Source organism: Lineus longissimus, chromosome 1, assembly GCF_910592395.1.
Source record: "Lineus longissimus chromosome 1, tnLinLong1.2, whole genome shotgun sequence".
In the NCBI taxonomy this organism is placed as follows: domain Eukaryota; kingdom Metazoa; phylum Nemertea; class Pilidiophora; order Heteronemertea; family Lineidae; genus Lineus; species Lineus longissimus.
The window spans coordinates 14140838-14161447 of record NC_088308.1 but is presented as its reverse complement, the minus strand read 5'-3'; the positions used below and the strand labels follow the sequence as shown (position 1 = coordinate 14161447).

Sequence of the window (20610 nt, the reverse complement as noted above, 5' to 3'; positions counted from 1 at the left end):
AACACGTTATTACGGTTTCCTTCCGAAACCGAGGGCAGCTTTGCCAGTTTATCTAAGTGCGCGCGAACCACAAATTGACGTTTACCGAAGCGCTCTTCTAAAGCCTCCAGCGCAGGCGCATACATTAGACCATCGTAGCCAAAACCTACGATTTCCGCCTTCGCGCGCCCAACTACAGCGTGTTGTAGATGGGTAATTTTCTCTGTGTCGGACATCGGGGATGAATGCACCATGGCTCGGAACATTCCATTCGAATCTGTCCATTTTAACGCGTCTCCATCAAAACTTTGAAGCTTCAGTCTTGGGAGGGACTTGCCAAAAGACGATGAAGGAACAACAGTGTTACCGAAATTATGCGAAACATGTGGGGGTGGATGATTTGCACGAGTAGAAAAATCATGACCTACCTGGTGCGCATGCTGTGAGGAATGTTCAGAAGTTCTCAGCTGCTTTATGCAGCTTTCACACAGCTGGATCCTGGGCCTTTCGGCGCAACCATCTCTTGAATACAGTACAGCATCACTCGCCGCACGACGAAGATTCATCCCGCCTATCTCATCCGCCAACGAATCACATACCACGTCCCGATCGCGACCACTGGCTTCAACATCGTCCGCATCTCGGCCATCCCTCCGTTGCTCAGGAACACCATCACCAACCACTGCATCCCGTACTTCAGGATCACGAGATCGGCCTTGATCCCGCTCCGCCTTCGGGGGTTCCCGTGGCTCATCCCCAGAACTGGCCTTACTTACGCCACATTGCGAGAACACATCGCCAGTTCTATCAATGGTGATAGCCACATCGCTCAGCCAAATTTCTGCTTCGACCACGACGTCATTGACCTGTTCGTACTGATGGTCAAGTAGACTATTGACGTCCGTGGTAGTGTCCGGCTCCATCTCCACGAGATGGAGGCCGCATTTCATGGCCTCATCCCTGCTCTTGATCAACGCTGCAATCTGTTCCTTGATTATGCCTGGTCTTACGTTTCGTTTGACCAGGCGCTCTAAACATCTAATTCCACGGCCAATATTTCCATCATGAACGTTCATTTTGGCCTTCACTTGCCTCATCGTGAAATCCTCGTCATATAAACGATCACTAGTTCTTATCCGGTCGGAGAGACCAATACTCTGTCGGGGGAGTCCATACATCCTTTGGCTGTTTAGTAACGAGGAATCACAAACAACTTCAGTTCTACTATATAACCCGTGTATTAAACTTCATCAAGGAACAATATATTTGCAATCAACGCTGATACATTCACGGAGCACGAGAGGTCATAACACTTCAGAATTTACTTTTACACTAAACTACTTCTAACTAAGATTTCATCATTTATGCTAAGTGTGGGTGTGAGTAGGAGGGGCTCGGAGAGACGAGGCCCTGTTAGGACCACCAAGAGTTTACAATCGTACAAATATTTCTTAAGATAAAGCAGGTTACTTATTTCTGAGAACGGAAGTCATCCGCCCACGCAAGATGCGGCAATGGGTCAGTCAAAGGCATTCTTTTTGATCTGCCGCCAGGCCTAGCAACACAATAACCTTGGAATAAGCATGTCTTTCATTACTATAACAATATACAGATTTCCTCTCCACCCACGCACAATAAACTTCAGATCCTGGACACTTCCTTAAACTGTCCGATCTAATTAGGCTCACTTTACTCGAGCGTACTCAATCGTTCTCACGGATCCCTGGAAGTGAAGACTTTCCTGTTCATTTATAAAACATAAACTTTATATACCAATATTAATCAATCTAAATTCAAACTAAATCTAAAAACAATAACATAATCATCATGAAGTCCATTTCGGCAGCCACACTCGCTTCAAATCTGGTCCTCACTTGCCCACCTTTAGTTTTTTAACTCCCTATATATTATTTCCGAGCTAATCCCATTGTTTAGCCCGATAATCCCGCTAATTAGCATTCAGGGGCCTTTGCTGTGAGTAATAGGAAACGTTCGGGCAATCACCGATTACCTGTGGGGATGATGGCATGAAGCAGCGAGTGGCCACCAGAATCAATGATTTAATTTGGGAGTGATCAGAAATGTTTGGGTAATCTCCGATTCCTTTTGGGTATGACGGCATGAAACAGCGTCGGCATCACCGGCACCGACAACAGAATGATTTCATTGGTAGTTATCGGAAACGTTCGGGTAATCTCCGATTCCCTTTTGGGATGACTGCATGAAGTACAGCATCGGCATCGCCGGCACCGACACCAGAATGATTTCATTTGGGAGTTATCGGAAACTTTCAGGTAATCTCTGATTCCTTTTGGGGATGACGGCATGAAACAACGTTGGCATCACCAGCACTGGCACCAGATGATTTCATTCGGTAGTTATTGGAAAACTTTGGGCAATCTCCGATTCTTCGGTCATGATGGATGACAGCATAGCATCGGCAGTACCGGCACCGGCATATCCAAACTTTCCTAACATTCGGGCAATGTCCGATTTATTGTTTTGGTGGAAAACAATTGGATATTAAGATAAAATTTGGAACATTCATCACTTGAAATTCCTTCATAGCATCGTCTTTAATGAACTGGCATTGTCAGTACTAGCATATACCCATGGAGCGGGCAAAGTTGAAATGTAATATACATTAGTTAAATGGGCACGATGATTGAACTACATTAAATTTCTAACGTTACTGAAGTTTTATTAAAGGTTAAACACGCAATGAACTGCATTTAGGGACTTATTGCTGCTATCTACATGCAACCCCCAAAAGATTGATTGGAGTACGCTATTTTACACAATGCATTGAGACCAGTGACAGCAGGTCCTGTTCCACATAAGGCCCTCACATATTAGGCATATCACCTACCCACTCCCGTACCCAATGCCACTGTCGGATCAAAGCCAGGTGCATGGAGAGATGCAGAACACAATTCAAACTGACAACATCAGTCAGTAAAGAATAAATCAAAGAGCAAGCGCTGGCCACTGTACATATTTTGTCCATCCTGGCATAACTGTTTCTCGAATTGAACTAAAATAGAATAGGCTAATCATTAATCTCCCTGCTAATACCCTGCACCATGGACCAGGTTGTGTAGCACTACATACGTGCTGGAAGCTAATACTGATGTGGCAGGGAGAATATGCGTGAAGTTTGTGTATGCTTTTGAGAATGAGCGGAGCTCTCCAGTCGACGTGCTCTCTGAAAAGTTGTTATTTATTCTAAAACCACCAAGATATTCGACGTATGACACCCTCAGTGACACTCTTACTTATGATCCACACCTACGAAACCAAAGTTGCAAGAATTCGACGCATTTTCGAGGCCCAATTTTGAAACAAAAATCGCCTCCTATTGAGCGGCCACAACGCGCATTATAGTATAGATTCGATTATTAACCCTATAACACCTGGAGGCGCCCTATGGCGCCCGCCGCCGATCCCCCTGGAGGCGCCCTATGACGCCCGCACACCCATATTCAAAATTCGTGCGCTTAGCTACCGATCTCCTTCAGAGCGCCGCCTATTATTAATCTATGAAACTTAAGCTTTCAAATGCCCGGATGAACAATGGTGGTTGCTGTAGAAGTTTTTGAGATATTTGACGATTAAGTTTTTGTTTCTCTTCAAGCCAGTAAATTCAGGTTGGACATTTGAATTGCAGAAATGGATCGTTTGTTTGATTCCGATTTGGATGTACCCTATCCAATAATAGGGAATTTCAAATAAACGGGACTTAGTTCACCTATGTCATTTTGTAAAAAACTGGACCCATCGCAAAAAATCTATGAAACTTAAGCTTTCAAATGCCCGGATGAACAATGGTGGTTGCTGTAGAAGTTTTTGAGATATTTGACGATTAAGTTTTTGTTTCTCTTCAAGCCAGTAAATTCAGGTTGGACATTTGAATTGCAGAAATGGATCGTTTGTTTGATTCCGATTTGGATGTACCCTATCCAATAATAGGGAATTTCAAATAAACGGGACTTAGTTCACCTATGTCATTTTGTAAAAAACTAGACCCATCGCAAAAAAATTTATTTCCAGGTAAAATCACGTCGGGGCCTAGGGGAATAAGCACTTGCGCTGGCAGTGGCTCCAGGTGTTATAGGGTTAATTAAAGGGAGATAAAGATCTCACTTGAGGCGTTTGAACTAGCTCACTGCGCCTGCGGCCCTTCTCGCTCAGATACGTTGTCCCAAACACCACTATGCGCTAAAGCACCTTGGGTGGCCTTTGGCCACCTGGATTCGTTGATCGCAGAATAAAGATTAGTACTGGGGATGAAGGCGTAGCCTATGGGGCCTAATCGTATAGAAATTGACAAAATTTATTAGCTGGTCCAGGTTTCACGGTCAAGGCCATATTTTCATCCATTTTCTTCCACTAAAGTATTATTGATCATAAGATACTTCAAGTTGTTGTCAATATATAACAAAGGTCCAAATAAAATCCATTCAATCTGATTTTATTTTCAATACCCTGCAGTGTATGGCATGTTTCTGCTGCCAGTGCCGATGCCGGCGACGGCGTTTGGTTTCCATTTGGAAAACTTCCAATTAGGCCCAATAAAAAAATTCTTAGTTTATCATTCGTTTTTCCAAAGAAAGTGAAGCGGAAGGGTGGTTTTAATTTTTTTCGGAAAAGCAACAGGTAATGGAATGAACACAAATGGCATTTTGACAGGTTTCTTGCGCAATGCAACGTCTTCTTGCTAATCGCACATTCAAAGAATCAAGAAGCGCAATGCACAAGGCTTCCCTTCGACTTCGTGCAAAGTTTTAGTTCAACAAAGTGCCGTGAGAGGCGCGCTAATACATATAGCTTTGGGAGAGCATGTTTTCTGAAAAAGGTGCGAATTTGGGGATTGAAGACAAAAAATATTTCAACAAATGAATCTCCTTGAATCTCCTTGGAAAGTGTTGTAACACTATTTATGACTATGAGATAATCTAAAATCACTGTGATATTGTTTGTTATGCTGATAAATCTGATGTGTCAATGGTGTTTTGGCATGCAATACAATATTTGATTGGTGTAGCATTTTTGGCGCCAAATCAATCGTCCTCTGTTCGGCATGCCGCTGGCCGGCATACGCTGGGGTGAGTTTCCTCATTCAAAAGTGAATAACAGCTGATAAAATGAACCAAAGTGGACATGTTTTGTGACATCGGAAAGCGAATTTCATCAGAAACGCAACTAAATACGGTATACCTGCTGACCTGCTGAACCCAGGTTAATGTTATTTTCAATCCACGATTGCAGGTCACCTGATTTTCGAGATTTCGCGGGAAATGAAATTGTAAACAAACGCATGTGTGCAGTTCAAATGTAAACAAAAACGTATTTTTGGTACTTTTGGTTGCTGGACTTGGGTTTTCCCGCAGTTAGGAGCTGGGGTCAAATTGGTGGTCTATTGTGCTGTTTTAGTCAGAGGTAGCCCTTGATTATGAAGGGATTTTCAAATTAAGGTGACCATGGTCTTTTTAGCTCAGCTGACAAAGTCAGCGGAGCTAGTCAAATAGCTAATTGATTGGTGTTTGTCCTTCCATCCTGCCATCCATCTAGCCATGTTGGGCATTTTGTAACCGTACAGCCGAGGCACTTCAAATATGGTTTTGTATATAAACACCGCAGAAAATGTTGCTTACAGAAAAAATTTGGGCAATTCGACTCAAATTCAGCTCCCCAGGGGGCAAAAGGCGTATTTTTGACGCTCTATTCGAGCAGATAAAAGCTTGAAATAAAGTTGAAAAGGTCTTCATGATACAGAAGTTTTGATATGAAATAGATTAGTGTGGATTTATATCACCAGTTGGCGGTAGTGAGCAAAACTGTTGTTTGACCCCAGATGACCCCGCTTTAAATTTCCCGCCGCGAACTGACATGAAAACCTCGAACCAGGGAATACCGGACTGCTGGTATTGCCAGTGCATTCACTGTATGAACGGCTCGTCTGGGGTAAATTGACGAGGCGGCTCGACCCTCCACTGCGCGGTCGAGGTTACCTGGAGTACTATCATCAAGAAAATGGCGGTAACCATTTTATTTCTACCGGAGCGATGATTTTGTAAGTGACAAATTTTCTTATTTAAGCCTTTACGGAAATGTATTTTGGTACAAATCTTCACACGTTTATAGAAAAGATCAACGAGAATGTGTTCAAATGCCCTCATAACGATGATTTCAACGGAATTTGGTCAAAACAACCTTCGAATGGAGTCAACTTCCTTTGCGAAATTGAAGCGACGACCTCATTATTTATCGTAATTTATGCAGATCTGAGTCCAGCTGATGGGCAAAATTAGCGATGGTTTCAAAACAGTCTCCCAGACATGGGGCAATCTCTTCATTATCATAATGGGATTTGGAGGCATGTTTACAGATTTTACAAGTTCGAGACCTGTAGGACCTAAAACTCGCATTGATCCCCATAGATCCCCTCTATTTGTCGAGTTAGCGCCCCTGTAAAATCATGCATTTTCGGACACTAGAACGAAATCTTCCTGTGGATATCGCGGTTTCGGTGATGATTTAAGGAGAAATTGACTGTTCTTAGAGTTGTATGGGACAGAAATGAGTTCATACTTCATGAATACATGAATATATTATGATATAGGCGGGCTTCTAAGTCAAAACAATAACAAACTCAACTGCACCTCTATCGTGTATCGCGTAGTGCATTGCCTAGTGTATTTCGTAGCGTATTTTAGCGGAGACATTATTTCCACACTTTGGCCACGCCAAACGTCTTTTTTATTTGTGGAAGTTAATCTGCTCTGTAAATTTTATTTTACACAGGAAGAATCCATACAAGGTATTGCAATATTTCATGTCTATTGGTGTATTTGTGTACAGGAGCGCACCAGACAGTGAGACGTAGAGATGTGTTTAGTGCTGGTGCTGTCAGTAGACTGAATCTGATTGGCCATAGCGATCAGTAATATGGGTCGTGATCACGTGATGTGACGTCACCGCGGTATCCTCCTTGGCTGATGGGTGATGTTCTGAGTTGTGTTCAAACTATTGGAAACTTCGGAAATTAGTTCTATTAGTTCTACTATTCTGCAGGAGTATATTATAGCCATTGATGTTGACAGCTAAAAGCACGAAAACTTTGTTTATTTATCAAACTGTATCGAGTGTTATCGAATCGAATGGATGTGTCGATCGTCGGGGTGGATTGATATGTGGTTGTGCGTCCAAGGCGATTAGGTCATTCAGTTAGTTTGAGAAAGATCATGATCATGAAGATGCATGTTGTGTTATCATAACCGGAAAATAATTTGAAGTTATTAGTGGTGTTGTCATTGCCATTTTTTGCATGGAATGATAGTTCAAGAGCTCTCATCGACGTATTCAGCATTGACGGAAAGTAGGTCCGGATTTTGCAAACACTGTACAATCACTTTCCATCTTGACGTCTTGTAAATGTAATAATCTTTGCCAAATCAGTGATTCTTATATAATTTACTCCATGATTGCAATCAGCCTTTGTTAAATTCCAATCACGTGCAGGTTAGGTCAATCTTTTAACAATAAAGTTAATTTTCTTAAGCACCTCTTTATCTTACTTCTTCACATACAGGGCATCCCAAACACTTTGCTAAATCCACTAACCCCCCCATTTAAAGTTGGTATTGCACCAGACCCAAGCTCAACGGTACAATGATCATGTAAGTGTCCAAATACCTTTTCAGGACATACTAGTATGAGGACATCAATTTTGATACCAGAAGGAAAACCAATCCTGTCTGTGTGTCACTGTGACATAGATCCTGGCTCTATTGGAAATGTCGCACTCGCACTGCATTACTTCATGTGATGTCACTTACATCTTTCACAGTTGACAAATTGAAGCATCCATGGTTATTGTAACTATATATAGTCCTTGCCAAATCTATCTAAAAGTATCAGTAAAACTGCTAAACTATGAATTGTATCTGCTTACTCAGCTGAGCGCCAGGCCCTTGGGCCTCTTGTTATGTGCTCAGCCCACCACAGCTTTCAATACTTGATGTATCTGATGAGGCGCGCGGAACCTGACATGGCCTTACCAAGGAGCTGCTTACGGTGCTGAACTTCTAACTTGCCTGTCGACTAAGTGCCTTTTTGGCCGAGACATTGCTACATGTAGGAGGAGCACGCATTTTAAATTTATAGTAGTGATAGTACAGTTGGTTTGAGCCATTTGGAAGCCGACATGTGAAGGCCTATCTGGGTTCTCCTTCTTCTCCGTATAAAAAGGGGCATATTGCTGACTAAGGAACAAGGCATATTGACATTGCCTCATCATCTCTATGGGACCAATTGATACTTTTATATGCACGCACACATTATGCCATTTCAGGGTCCGAGTCTGTGGACAATTGGTTTGATTAATTTGTCTCTTCGATATTGCTCTTTATTGCATTAGATTTTCATCGCAATTCAATATATTCAAGATATAGCCAATTTGAACCTGTCTGTGCCAAGGATTGATTGGTTCCAGATCGACTCACTAGGGATACGCAGTAGAGCACAATGTCATGAAAAACGACCCTTTGTATTGTAAATTCCAATCACCTGCAGGACAGGTCAATTTCTCTCAATAAAATTAATTTTGTTGACTCCTGTAATCTCTACCTTATTAAAAAAAAAAGACAGTGGCGTTCGTCCCAAACTGGTAATTTCTATTTATTTTGACGTCTGTTAAATCAGGATACCTCTCAGGATATCCTTGTGCTGTACAACCCAGCCTGGACATACCACAGTTGTCCATGGAGAAGTCTCATCCTCTCTGACACTTCTTTTCTGTAAAGCTACCGATACAACATACTGAACTAGGGATATCTTCCGTTGCCTCCTGTAATATTTACATACCATGGCTGAATAGTTCAATCATATTTCATCCAGCTGGCAGCTCTGCATTGGAAATTTTAGTGGTATAACGTGTTCTCTTGACCTTCAAAGTGTAGTATAAAGCCGATATTTACTACTTTATACCCTCAGTCCTATGTTATTAGGTCATCCAGCTGAGCGCCAGTCCCTTGGGCCTCTTGTTTTCTATACTGAGACAGCGTCTATTGGGTCAACTGCCATGATGGCATCATCCTAACTATATCCCCCCCTCTCCCACCCACCAACTACTCGCCATCAATCATTGACATTGTGTGCTAGCCAACTGCTTCTTTGGTCAACTGCCATGATGGCATCATCCTAACTATATACCCCCCCCCCCCCAGGGCCGTATTTAGAGGGGGGGCAGGGGGGCAGCTGCCCCCCCTGTGGAATAAATGTTGAAAAAAAATTTTCAGACAGTAATAAAAAGACAAACTAATCTTAGCCATAGCTTTACCAGCATGATAGCAGCATATGGATAGCAGATGTAATCAACTCAGGTGCAACCCTTATAATCTGACCAGTCCAGTGCCCTGACCCTAGTCTTCTATTCTGACAGAGGAGTTTCATACAAGTCATATAGTAAAATCCCTAGTCTTCTTTCTCATAAAAGTGGTCCTTTTTTAGAGTAAAAGTACTATTGATTCACACTTCCAAATGCCAGGAAAATGCCATTTCAGACCTTTTATTTTCAAATTTTTCCGGGGGAGGGCCCCCAGACCCCCCGTTCGGATGCGCCTGCGGCGCATGCAGATCGCCTTCGGCGATCTATCCCACTGCCCCCCCTGGACAAAAAAGTTAAATACGGCCCTGCCCCCCCCCCCCCCCCGAGTCTTCTCGCTCACCAGCCCTATTAACGAAGAGCTCCCTATCAAGGCCTGAGCCTTCCTCATATTAATATAATACGATTTTATGTCGTTCATACTCTACCCAGGTCAGACTTTTGCATGTGTACTCCATTCGGACACACCCGAGGAAGAAATAATCTATTTATAATAGAAATCTCTTAGCTAGTTCGTTTAGCTACACCTAGGCGGCGCCCCTGTTGCACACTGTTCCGAGTTTTTCTACGTTGTTTTCGCCAAATTTTGGTCGATCCTACGTTCGAGAAGGACACCCCGGGACACCTTCGGGAAGCTTATTATCTCTGGTAGACGGGTGAGATCGTTCTTTTACCATCCTCCCTTGATTTCTGCTTTTGGAGCGTGCTTTTTCTGCCGTCTCCCAAGAAATTTTTTCTCCGTTTTCCCGGATTTTAAACATCTGACCTTTAAGACCGTTTTCCTGGTGGCTTTGGCCACGGCACAGCGGCGGTCTGAGCTCCATGCTTTAGCCTTTGATAAATTGGCTTTCACTGAGAGGGGCGCGGTCCTAGAATTCGTCCCAGGCTTTCTGGCAAAAAACCAATTGTCCAATTGTTGCCGCTCAGCACGTGGTCTAGGTGTTTCCCTGCCTAGACCACTCATCGATTTTCTCTCCTGCTGGCTGTCTTGTCCTCCCTCCTTTTTAAGCGGGGGGGGGGGGGGGTTGTTCTATAGACTGTCGCCGGGTCTTCGGGCCTGCGCGTTCGCCCCGTCCAGCTGTCCTAGGGTTCAGCCGCCTTGGACTTTTGAGAGTTAATCAGTGTGGCCGCTCCAGGTTATTCTGGGGCGTGCTCTCCTTCTTGTAAAAAAAAAAATAAATAAATTTTTCCACAATTGTGTCTCTTGACGATATGTGCTGAGCTTATACTGTGTTAAGGTGGTTTTGTCCCCGTCTAGGAGGGGATGGGTTTTCCCAGTTATGCTTCCCTTTGTTGTCAAAGGGCCTGTTGACCTCTAGCCCGGGTCTCCCCCAAGCATTCTTTCTCTGGGTCCCCTGGTCTCACCCGTTGGGTTCTGCTGCGCAGCTGGGAGACAGTTCACTTCATTACATGGTAAGTCACCGTTTACCCTCCTTCCTTTGGTTGTTGGTATTCGATGCAAAAGTCTGACCTGGGTAGAGTATGAACGACATAAAATTTCCATTTCCTGTGGAAATGTCATTTTATTAGTTCATACCTACCCAGGTCAGACTACCCGCCCTGCCTGTCCCCACAGCAACGGGACTTACTCGGTGCGCTCGAGTAATAAGTACTAGTGAATGGCGGCTCTCACGAGGCAGAGGCTGTATAGGGGCGCCGCCTAGGTGTAGCTAAGCGAACTAGCTAAGAGATTTCTATTATAAATAGATTATTTCTTCCTTGGGTGTGTCCGAATGGAGTACACATGCAAAAGTCTGACCTGGGTAGGTATGAACTAATAAAATGACATTTCCACAGGAAATGGAAAGTCTGATATAGCGCAGTATCCAACCATCAACTGGCCGCTCAAAGCGCTTGGGGATATCATATTATTACCCCGGTCTCCACAGAAATCAATCAGGGGTTTCAAGGAGCAACCCCAGAAGGTGCTCACTTGAACTCGACCAGTAGGGAAACTAAGCAGTGACTCGGCCGGGAGTCGAACCCACGACCTCCTGATCATGAGGCCGACTCTCCCCCACTGCGCTACCGCTGCCCCAGGCCCCACCTCACAAAATACACTGTAATAATTATGTACCTTGTGTCCATGTGCATGTTATTAGTTCCACCTACGCTGCATGAAGACAAAGACTCCACTCCTTGACATCACCACACAACTCCTTGACGTCATTACACACACCACTACTGCAACAGCAATAGAAATCACTTTACGTCATAATAGCAGGGTGGCATCAACTCAGTACTTCAGCATGCACTGATATAGCAAGAAGGTCTTTCGCACTAGCACTTCTGCGTGCTAGACGTTACAGCTTCAAGTTGCCTCATAATAACGGTACCAACACACACTTGGCCCTTGCCTTCACTTAGCCATTTCAGCTGAGCGCCAGGCCCTTGGGCCTCTTGTTCCTTAATTACTTGCCCGATTAGCACCAGTTGTATGTCATAGGTACATCTAATTCTAACTACCATTCAATGTGTCAGCCGGGCCTTTTTTGATTTGACCTACTTTTCAAGGTCACAGAGGTCAAATGTACTGTAAATTGGCCATTTTGGGGAAATTGTAATTGCTTGGACTTACATCAAACCTACTAATAGGTACCAGCAAAGCAGTCTAATTCATGCAGGAATTGGGTCAGACATGGCAGATCGTGTACTAACACTACATGACACAATACCATGCTCTTCATCCATCTTTCCTCCACATGAGGTGAGCACAATGGCCCTGGCCATTTCATTAAAGCTAATGGTGGGTGTATCTAATAAGGTTAAATGACATATCACCAGGGTTTTTGATTTGACATACTTTTCAAGGTCATAGGTCATAGTTCACTAAATCACCGATAGGTGGCATGTTTCGTTCCTTTTTGAGCTAGAAGGTTCTAAACATGTGAAGATATGTATCTATTGACCCTCTATTCTGTACTCTCTACAATATCCTTGATTTTCAGTCAAATCCACCAGGCGGCCATCTTGAAAATTAAACAAAGTCCTATTACTCCGAAACTAATGATCGGATTCGACCAGACTTCATGTGATTATATATCCATGTACTCTTATCAATATTCCTAATTTTCAGTCAAATCCCATGACAATTATGGACGCCAGGCCGCCATCTTGAGAATCCAACAAAGTCTTATTACTCCTAAACTGTTGAACAGATGTCAACCAATTTCCATGTGACATGTACACTCTTCAATAACCCTGAAATTCAGTCAACTTTATAACTAAAATGGTATACTGGTAATTTTCTTTTGTGCCATTGAGCCAAGAAGAAGAATATTATTCAATGGAATCAAAACTGGTGAAACTAGGCGGAAACTGTTCTCCCCACATCCACTGCAAATGACATGCATTACATTACCCGAGGTGAGCACATGGTCCCTGGACCATTTCATTTATACACCCAGTAGTGTCAAGATTGCAGTAAATAAAAAATATTGTTCCAGTAATGCGCAAGGATGAGTTTCGGTCTTGTGGAAGAAGGGTGGATGTACCAAAAGTTTTCTGATTTATACCGTAATTGCAACGTAGTTTTCCTGGTGTTGAATCTTGATGTCTTCCGATTTCCAAAAACAAACATATTTACATTGCCAAATGGCCCAAGGAACTCACAGATAGTAGATAATATGAAATCCAACCCGGGGAATTGTCAGAAAAGTCCAATTATGTTCCAGATTTCTTCTGATTCTTTTATCATCAAGTGTCATGGCGGCGCCCAGTCATAAGTGGTATTGAAACCAAAATGGAATTTTTGAACAACACAGACGTCATATTATTTGTTCCTGCGCCAGATAGCGTGCTCAAGCATATAATTTTCATATGATTGCTATAGTGTATTAGCCCATGGGTTAGGGTTTGAAAGAGCAGGGCCGAGCGTGACGTATACGATTCGTACCCACAACTCTTTGTTATATCAAGACGTACCAAACAGTAGTTACACCACCTTAGTACAGGCGATGCTGCATATACCACAATTGCACTTTGTGGTCTAAAAATAGATCGTGAAGAAAGTTTTAATTGCTGTCCGTTATGATCTGTTCAGAAAGAGAAATTCTATTGTTTTAGCATTGGAGCATGTCTTTTATGGCCAGGATGAATCATGGATTTCACCTCATTTCACAATACTACGGAATTCCATGAGATGACGTCACTTATTCCCGCCAGCAGTACGCCACGTGACCCTGCCAGCTAGAATATTTTGCACGCTGTGTGCTCTCGTTATCTTTACTAATATTTCGGTCTCTTGACTATTGTGATGGTTTTTTGTGTGGCTGCCTGGGAGTTTTGATCCTTGTGCGCTGGTTCGAGCTTGTTTTGGCGAAGATCGGATCGCTTTGGTGGAGTTTTCTGCTCTTGAGTGACTGACTGTCTTCGAGTCCGGCAATTAAAACATGGCGTCTCAGTTAAAATCTGGCGAACTCCTTGCTGACGCCGAGGTGGCAGTTGACCCCTCCAAGCTGTTAAATACATCGAGAAATTCAAAGAAATCAGATAAAGCTTCGGCCTCTGGTGCTGACAATTTTTCTTTGCCGACCAAGCCTAAATCGCAAGTTCGAAACGTAAATCCGTATCGAAAAACCGAACAAGCAGAATCGCCAAGATGGCGGACTTGTTGTGAAAAGTCGGTTTGATGATGACTTTGGTTCGGATATTGCGGCGGTTTCTAAGACACCTGTCGTTAGTCAGGATAACACTGTGCTAGATAAGATTCTTAATCGGCTTGAAGCTTTAGAAAGTGCTACTCGGCCTCTGAATAGGTCAGTAAAGTCTGTTTCTGCAGCTCTTGGTGGCTCCCCGGCCGGTGATGATGGCGATTTGATTGATGCCAATGATGGGCCTGGTTTCAGCTATGATGACCAAGAGGAAGGTGAATGGGCAGATGAGCAATTTGTTGCTGATGATTCTGATCCTTTTATGGTTTTGGAGAAAGTTACATCTGCAGATGCCGCACCTCCGACGAAGGACAACCATGGTTTGGTAGATGATGCTCTTGCAGATTTGCACAATTTCTTTGAGCAGGATGAGTCCTTGGGCACTCCTGTGCTGCAGCAGCTAGCTGACGTGCTCAATAGCGTGCTCAGAAGGAAGCCTAATGAAGACGTTCTAGAGAAGACTTTGGACAAGTATCCTTTCCCTGATAATTGCAAGGCCTTGACAGTGCCTAAAACCAACCCCATCATTTGGGAGAAAATGAAACGTCAGACGAAGTGGCTGGACAATTCAATGCAAAAGAATCAAAAGTTAGTTCTCAAGAGTCTGGTGCCTATTGTTCGTCTTCTCCATCAGGTTCGTACGGAGAAACTGAAAATTGAGAGTATCTTGCCGACGCTAACAGACACTGTCCGTATTTTATTGTCATTATTTACGAAGACTTGTCAGACTCGTAAAGAACTGATTCGCTCCGATTTACTTGAGCATTTTACTAAGCTGTGTGCTGTTGATCACCCCATTGGGATGAGCAATTTGTTTGGAGATGATTTGTCCAAAGACATAAAAGACATTGCTGAGTCCGACGTTCTGGGGAGGAAATTACATGGTCGACCTACCCGACTGAACAACTTTCGAGGAAGATTCCGTTCCACGCCGTACTCACAGTCTAGACAGCGTTTTTTAGGGCAGCGTTACCGTTGGGGGAGTCCAAGTTATCGTTGGATGCAGCAAGGACCTCGTCGGGGTCATGATCGTCGACAGTACCAGCCAAGGCCGTCCAGGACGACCGACACAAAAGACAAAAAGTAGATAATTCTGTCTTGATAGTAAGTAAGTCTGATAACACTCAACTTCCTGTTAACTTGAGTTCTGACATGTCTGATACTAGGTACAAAAGACTGGTGGACTGGAAGCCGAAAAATACGGCTGAAAATTTTACGGCTGGTAAAGTCGCCAGTGCTTTCGATTACTGGCAGACGATTACATCTGACCCTTGGGTTTTGTCAAATATTTTAGGCTATGAAGTGGAATGTGCTGTTGAACCATACCAGGTTAGTCAGCCTAGGGAGTCCAGGTTTGAAAAGGCTACAACTCTGATTTTGGATAATCTATTGACTGGGCTTGAGAATAAAGGTATTATTGAACCATGTGTTATTACTCCGGATAGCTATGTATCTTCGGTTTTCCTTGTACCCAAAAGGGATGGTTCCCATCGGTTGATTCTGAATTTGAAGGATTTCAACTCCAGTGTTGAACATCATCATTTCAAGATGAGCACCATCAGGGATGCTCTTAACATGATTAAAGAAGGGTCTTGGTTTGCTTCAATAGACTTAAAAGATGCGTATTTTTCTGTACCAGTCCATCAGTTTTCAAGGAGATACCTTCGTTTCCTTTGGCATGGTCGGGGTTTTCAGTTTACCTGTTTGCCCCAAGGACTAAAGAGTTCGCCAAGAATATTCACGAAGATATTACGGCCTGTCTTTGCGAAGCTTCGGCAAGAAGGTCATTCCACAGTTGGTTATATTGATGACTCGTTAACTGTCAATGATACCTTCATTGAAGCAGTTGAAAATATTCTTGAGTCTGCGGGCTTATTAGATTTGCTTGGTTTCACTATTCATCAGCTGAAGTCAATTTTGACCCCGACACAGATAATTGAGTTCATTGGATTCATAATAAACTCGATAAGTATGACAGTTTCGTTACCTGCTAGAAAGAAGGACAAGATCAAGAAATCGTGTGCCTCTCTATTGAATTCTGGCAAGACCATTGTAAGAGAACTGGCTCAGGTTATTGGGAATATAGTGGCCACTGTGCCGGCAGTTCCAGTAGCCCCATTATTTTACAAATCTCTCGAGGTGGTCAGAAATCTTGCACTCAGGGAGTCTAAGGGTAATTTTGAGGCTGCAGTCTGCTTATCCACCGCAGCTCGGATGGATTTGAAGTGGTGGATAGACAATATTGACTGTCAGCAGGGGCCAATTTCTAGACCAGGCCCTTCTAGTTTTCTTACCTCAGATAGTAGTATGACAGGCTGGGGTGGTGTCCTTGATGGAGTACAGTCTACAGGGGGTAGATGGTCGGAAGCAGAAGCACAACATCATATAAACTACTTAGAACTTCTTGCCTGTTTTCTTGCATTGAAAACTTTCTGTTCTGAGGCAAGAGATGCTCATATCAGAATTAGAATGGACAACATGACTGCAGTGGCATGTGTCAACAAGTTAGGCAGTGTCAAAGATCAGTTGCATGAGTTAACTAAAGAGGTTTGGCTCTGGTGTTTAGAACGAAATATTTGGCTGTCTGCCCTATATTTGCCAGGGAGAGACAATACCCTTGCTGATCGAGAATCTCGGCAAATAAATGACGATATTGAATGGTCAGTGCAGACTGTGGTTTTCAACAGAATTTGTCAGATTTTTGGAACTCCCGAAGTAGATTTGTTTGCTACTAGATTGAATTACAGACTGGAAAAATTTGTTTCCTGGAGGCCAGACCCTAAGGCATTTGCTACTGATGCTTTTTCCCTGTATTGGCATGACTCATACATGTATGTCTTTCCACCTTTTAGCCTGATTGGCCAGATTCTACAGAAGATAAGGGTCGACAGAGCAATGGTTTTGCTTGTTTTTCCGGTGTGGAACACGCAACCGTGGTTCCCAACGTTGCTGCAGATGGCCATCGACATCCCCAGGATCCTCCCCAGGAGGTCACTCTACTTACCTCGGAACACGCAGTTGTCTCACCCTCTGGAGCCAAAACTTTGCTTAGCGGTTGTAAGACTATCAGGGAAGCCTTCACTATCCGAGGACTTTCGCAAGACGTTACCAAGGTTATCATGTGCTCATGGTCTTCGGGGACACTCAAGCAGTACTCCTCATACATTGGAATGTGGGATGAGTTTTGTTGCAAAAGGGAAATTAATCACCTTCGTCCCACTGTAGATCAAGTACTGCAGTTTTTAAACGAATTATTGACAGTGAGACAGCTGGGGTATAGTGGAGTGAATTCAGCTAGATCCGCCTTGTCAACTTATGTGATAGTAGATTCCGTTCCTGTGGGACAGCATCCCATGGTTGTACGTTTCATGAAGGGGGTATTCAAAATGAAGCCAGCTTTGCCTCGGTATAATACAACGTGGGATGTTGCATGTGTGTTACGATACTTGAAATTGCTTTCTCCCGTTCGTAAGATTTCTCTTTCACTCTTGTCGCATAAGTTGGCAATGCTTCTTCTGCTGCTTTCTGGTCAGCGAACTCAGGTGTTGCCGTGTTTAGATGTTAGGAATATGCAGCTGTCTTTTTCGAAAGTGATATTTACTATAGGTGATATTGTTAAGCAAACTAGGCCGGGGACTCATATGGCCCCTATTTCTATAACAGCTTATGCGCCTGATAGGCGTTTGTGTATTGTAACTGTTATCAAGGAATATTTGCAGAGGACCTTGGATGTCAGGGGTACTGAGACTAGGTTGTTACTTACGACTATTAAGCCTCATAAGGCTGCCTCTCAGGGAACTATATCTAGGTGGATTCGAACAGTTTTAAGAGAGGCTGGTATTGATTTGAATATTTTTGCTCCTCATTCAACGAGGGGGGCAGCGACTTCTTGTGCTGCAAAGGCTCAGGTACCTTTGGCAACTATTCTTCGTACTGCTAGTTGGAGCAGAGATTCTGTTTTTAGGAAATACTATAATAAGCCGATTGACAATGATTTGTCTGTTGCAGAGGCTATTTTGAAAACCCAGTAGTCACATAGGTTTGACACTGGTAATTGGTTTAGTTGGTTAGTAGAGACAATTTGGACAGTTTGGAGATGTTTTTTGTGCGAGATCGCATTTAATCTGTGCCCAGATGGGCTGTGATGTTTGATGTTTAGTTTCTTGATAATCATTTTTTGATTTGATCAAAGGCGGCTAGTCTGAGCTGCTGGTTTTCACAAAGAACTTAGCCCTTTTTTGTTGAGGGTGTTTTGTGTTGTGTAATTTGGTTTTGTGTTGGATTACATAGTTCTCAGTGTTTTTGCAATTGCTGTGTTGACTGTTGTTATTGGATTCTTCCTGTTGGTGTTTGACTACAGGTGATTGATGCCATGGGCTCTGAAGTCTCATGGAATTCCGTAGTATTGTGAAATGAGGTGAAATTGAAAAATTAAACAAGACTTACCTTGGGAAGTTGCAGTTTGATTATAATTTCACCGAATGAACTAAATACGGAGGAATAACATGCCCTCCTTATCCCATCCCTAATTTGATCGGTGTTTTTTTTTTTTTTGGTGGTTTGGTTCTTAACATGGTTTTTGTTCCATGTCATCAATCTTCTCTAAAGTCTGCTGGCGGGAATAAGTGACGTCATCTCATGTTATTCCTCCGTATTTAGTTCATTCGGTGAAATTATAATCAAACTGCAACTTCCCAAGGTAAGTCTTGTTTAATTTTTCAATTATGGTGGTAAATGAAAAATGTCATAGAACTTCCATTATCTACCTCATTTGAAATTGCCCTGTTTTTTTAACGTTCCGTAAATCATGGTAACCCCTCGTCCTCTATTGCAGGTACAATACTTGGGAACCGGAAAGCAACATTCTGGACGAACGATTATTGGAGGCTTTCAAAACGAGGTACGTATGTCCACTGTCACAACCTCGGGGCTAAAAGTGCCAGTGGTGACCTCCAGGTCAGAGCCTCTGGCCAAACTTACTGATCCTCCTTGTCATAAATTATCTCGGCCAAAATGACGCCCCCTGATATACACGGACATCAGGTGGGTAATCCAATTAAATAAAGTCCAGGCCAACAGTTAAAATATACGGCATCTATTCTCAATACTCACCCCACCCACACCCGGTTACAACATTAATATATACAGGTACATCACAATATTCAACACAATCGCACATAAATGGTCCCTCATAAAACATCAGGGAGACAGACCACTCATCCGTGGCATACAATAACTTCAGACATATGTCGTCAGGGCAACAGTTAGCAACTGTTGCAAATCAAGGCAGAATGGCAAGGGGTTAATCCTCAGGAGACCGGCATGGAAAAGTATTTAAAAAAAAAACCTCTTGGAATAAACCTATTCCAAGAAGAATCAACCGACACCTCAATTCCAGGTGTATACAAGTTTTGCCCCAGCAAAACAGAAAGATTCCCGCAATTGAAGTTACCCGATACAAGAGATTCTGGGCCCGTTTACCAGTCCAACCTGGTGAGCTCGCCAGAAGCAAAAAAACTGGTCCAAAGAAAATTACGCGAGCTCAACAGGCATATCGGGAGGTCTAGCGATTTCGAAATGGTCTGCAGTGACCGCAAGGCCCCAGTGATCCACCAGCAGCACGAGGGGTATGCAGAAAAAAAAAGAATTTATATAAGTCAGAGACTTGAGCAAGTCACTGGCCTCTCCACAGACAGAGGAATAAAAAGGGTACCCTCAACTCCTGAAGAAAGGAGGAGATAAAAAAACGTACCAATGCTCGACTCTTAGCAAGAGGAGAAAATCGTCTGCGTCTAATCGCATCTGAGCCGGTCTGCTCGGAAACCCACGCCATCCCATTAAATACCCGAAGTCCACGTGACCACATGATAATTCAACTGACATTCCGATCCACAATGCACTGCGCACACAAAGACACCCCCAATTAAAATATGAAAAGATCACCAAGCAACCCGATACAAAAGCCTTCGTTTCCTGGCAGAGATCGCACTGAATATAACTTAAAACACCGTAGTTCGAGGCACATGCTAAGGAGTGATTAAATAAGCTTACGATTAATCGAGATAAATTCCAAATTTGCACGTTAACAGAAGTTTTTGTTAGAGAGGTAACAATGAAATTTTAACTTTAGCGGTGCTGTAGGAAAGGAGGTCATTCGGCATTCCTCAGCCACTCACGTGATAGGAAGAACCAATAAAAATACGAGAAAATTGTAAACAGTGATGGCCGCCGTCCAGGTCACATGACCGATAAAATGGCGACGCATCCAGGAAATTGATAGAAAGAGTTGTTGACAATTTGTCCGAAAATAAACGAAATAAACCGTTGTGCCTGGGACTAGGTTTACATAAAAGGTTACGAAAATGAGAAGGTAATTTTGGTGACCGTTTCACTATCCCCCTCTTTAAAACACAGCCGTCCTCGGCGGACTTAATATAATGCAATATAAAACGTGTGTGGTATGACGAATGTACACTACCATACATTGATACTATAATATAATATAAAGGGACAGTGAATGTGGATGGGAATGTCGAGTAAAACAACGCCCTGGCAAGAAACAAATATACGAACGGAACCATTTACAATCACAAT

General features: G+C 43.1%; 1 protein-coding gene across 4 annotated transcripts in view; it reads left to right on the top strand.

The window, feature by feature from the left end:
- LOC135488569 (chromobox protein homolog 8-like) overlaps window positions 1-20610 on the top strand; it is a 53827-nt gene that overhangs the window by 8086 nt on the left and 25131 nt on the right. For 2 of the 4 annotated variants that reach the window (XM_064773221.1, XM_064773213.1), the window contains exons 3-4: window positions 16869-17129; window positions 18851-18916. In XM_064773221.1, the coding sequence (XP_064629291.1) occupies window positions 16869-17129; window positions 18851-18916 (327 nt within the window). The remainder of the gene's footprint in view (window positions 1-16868; window positions 17130-18850; window positions 18917-20610) is intronic. The other 2 variants (XM_064773235.1, XM_064773228.1) reach the window with 1 other exon arrangement.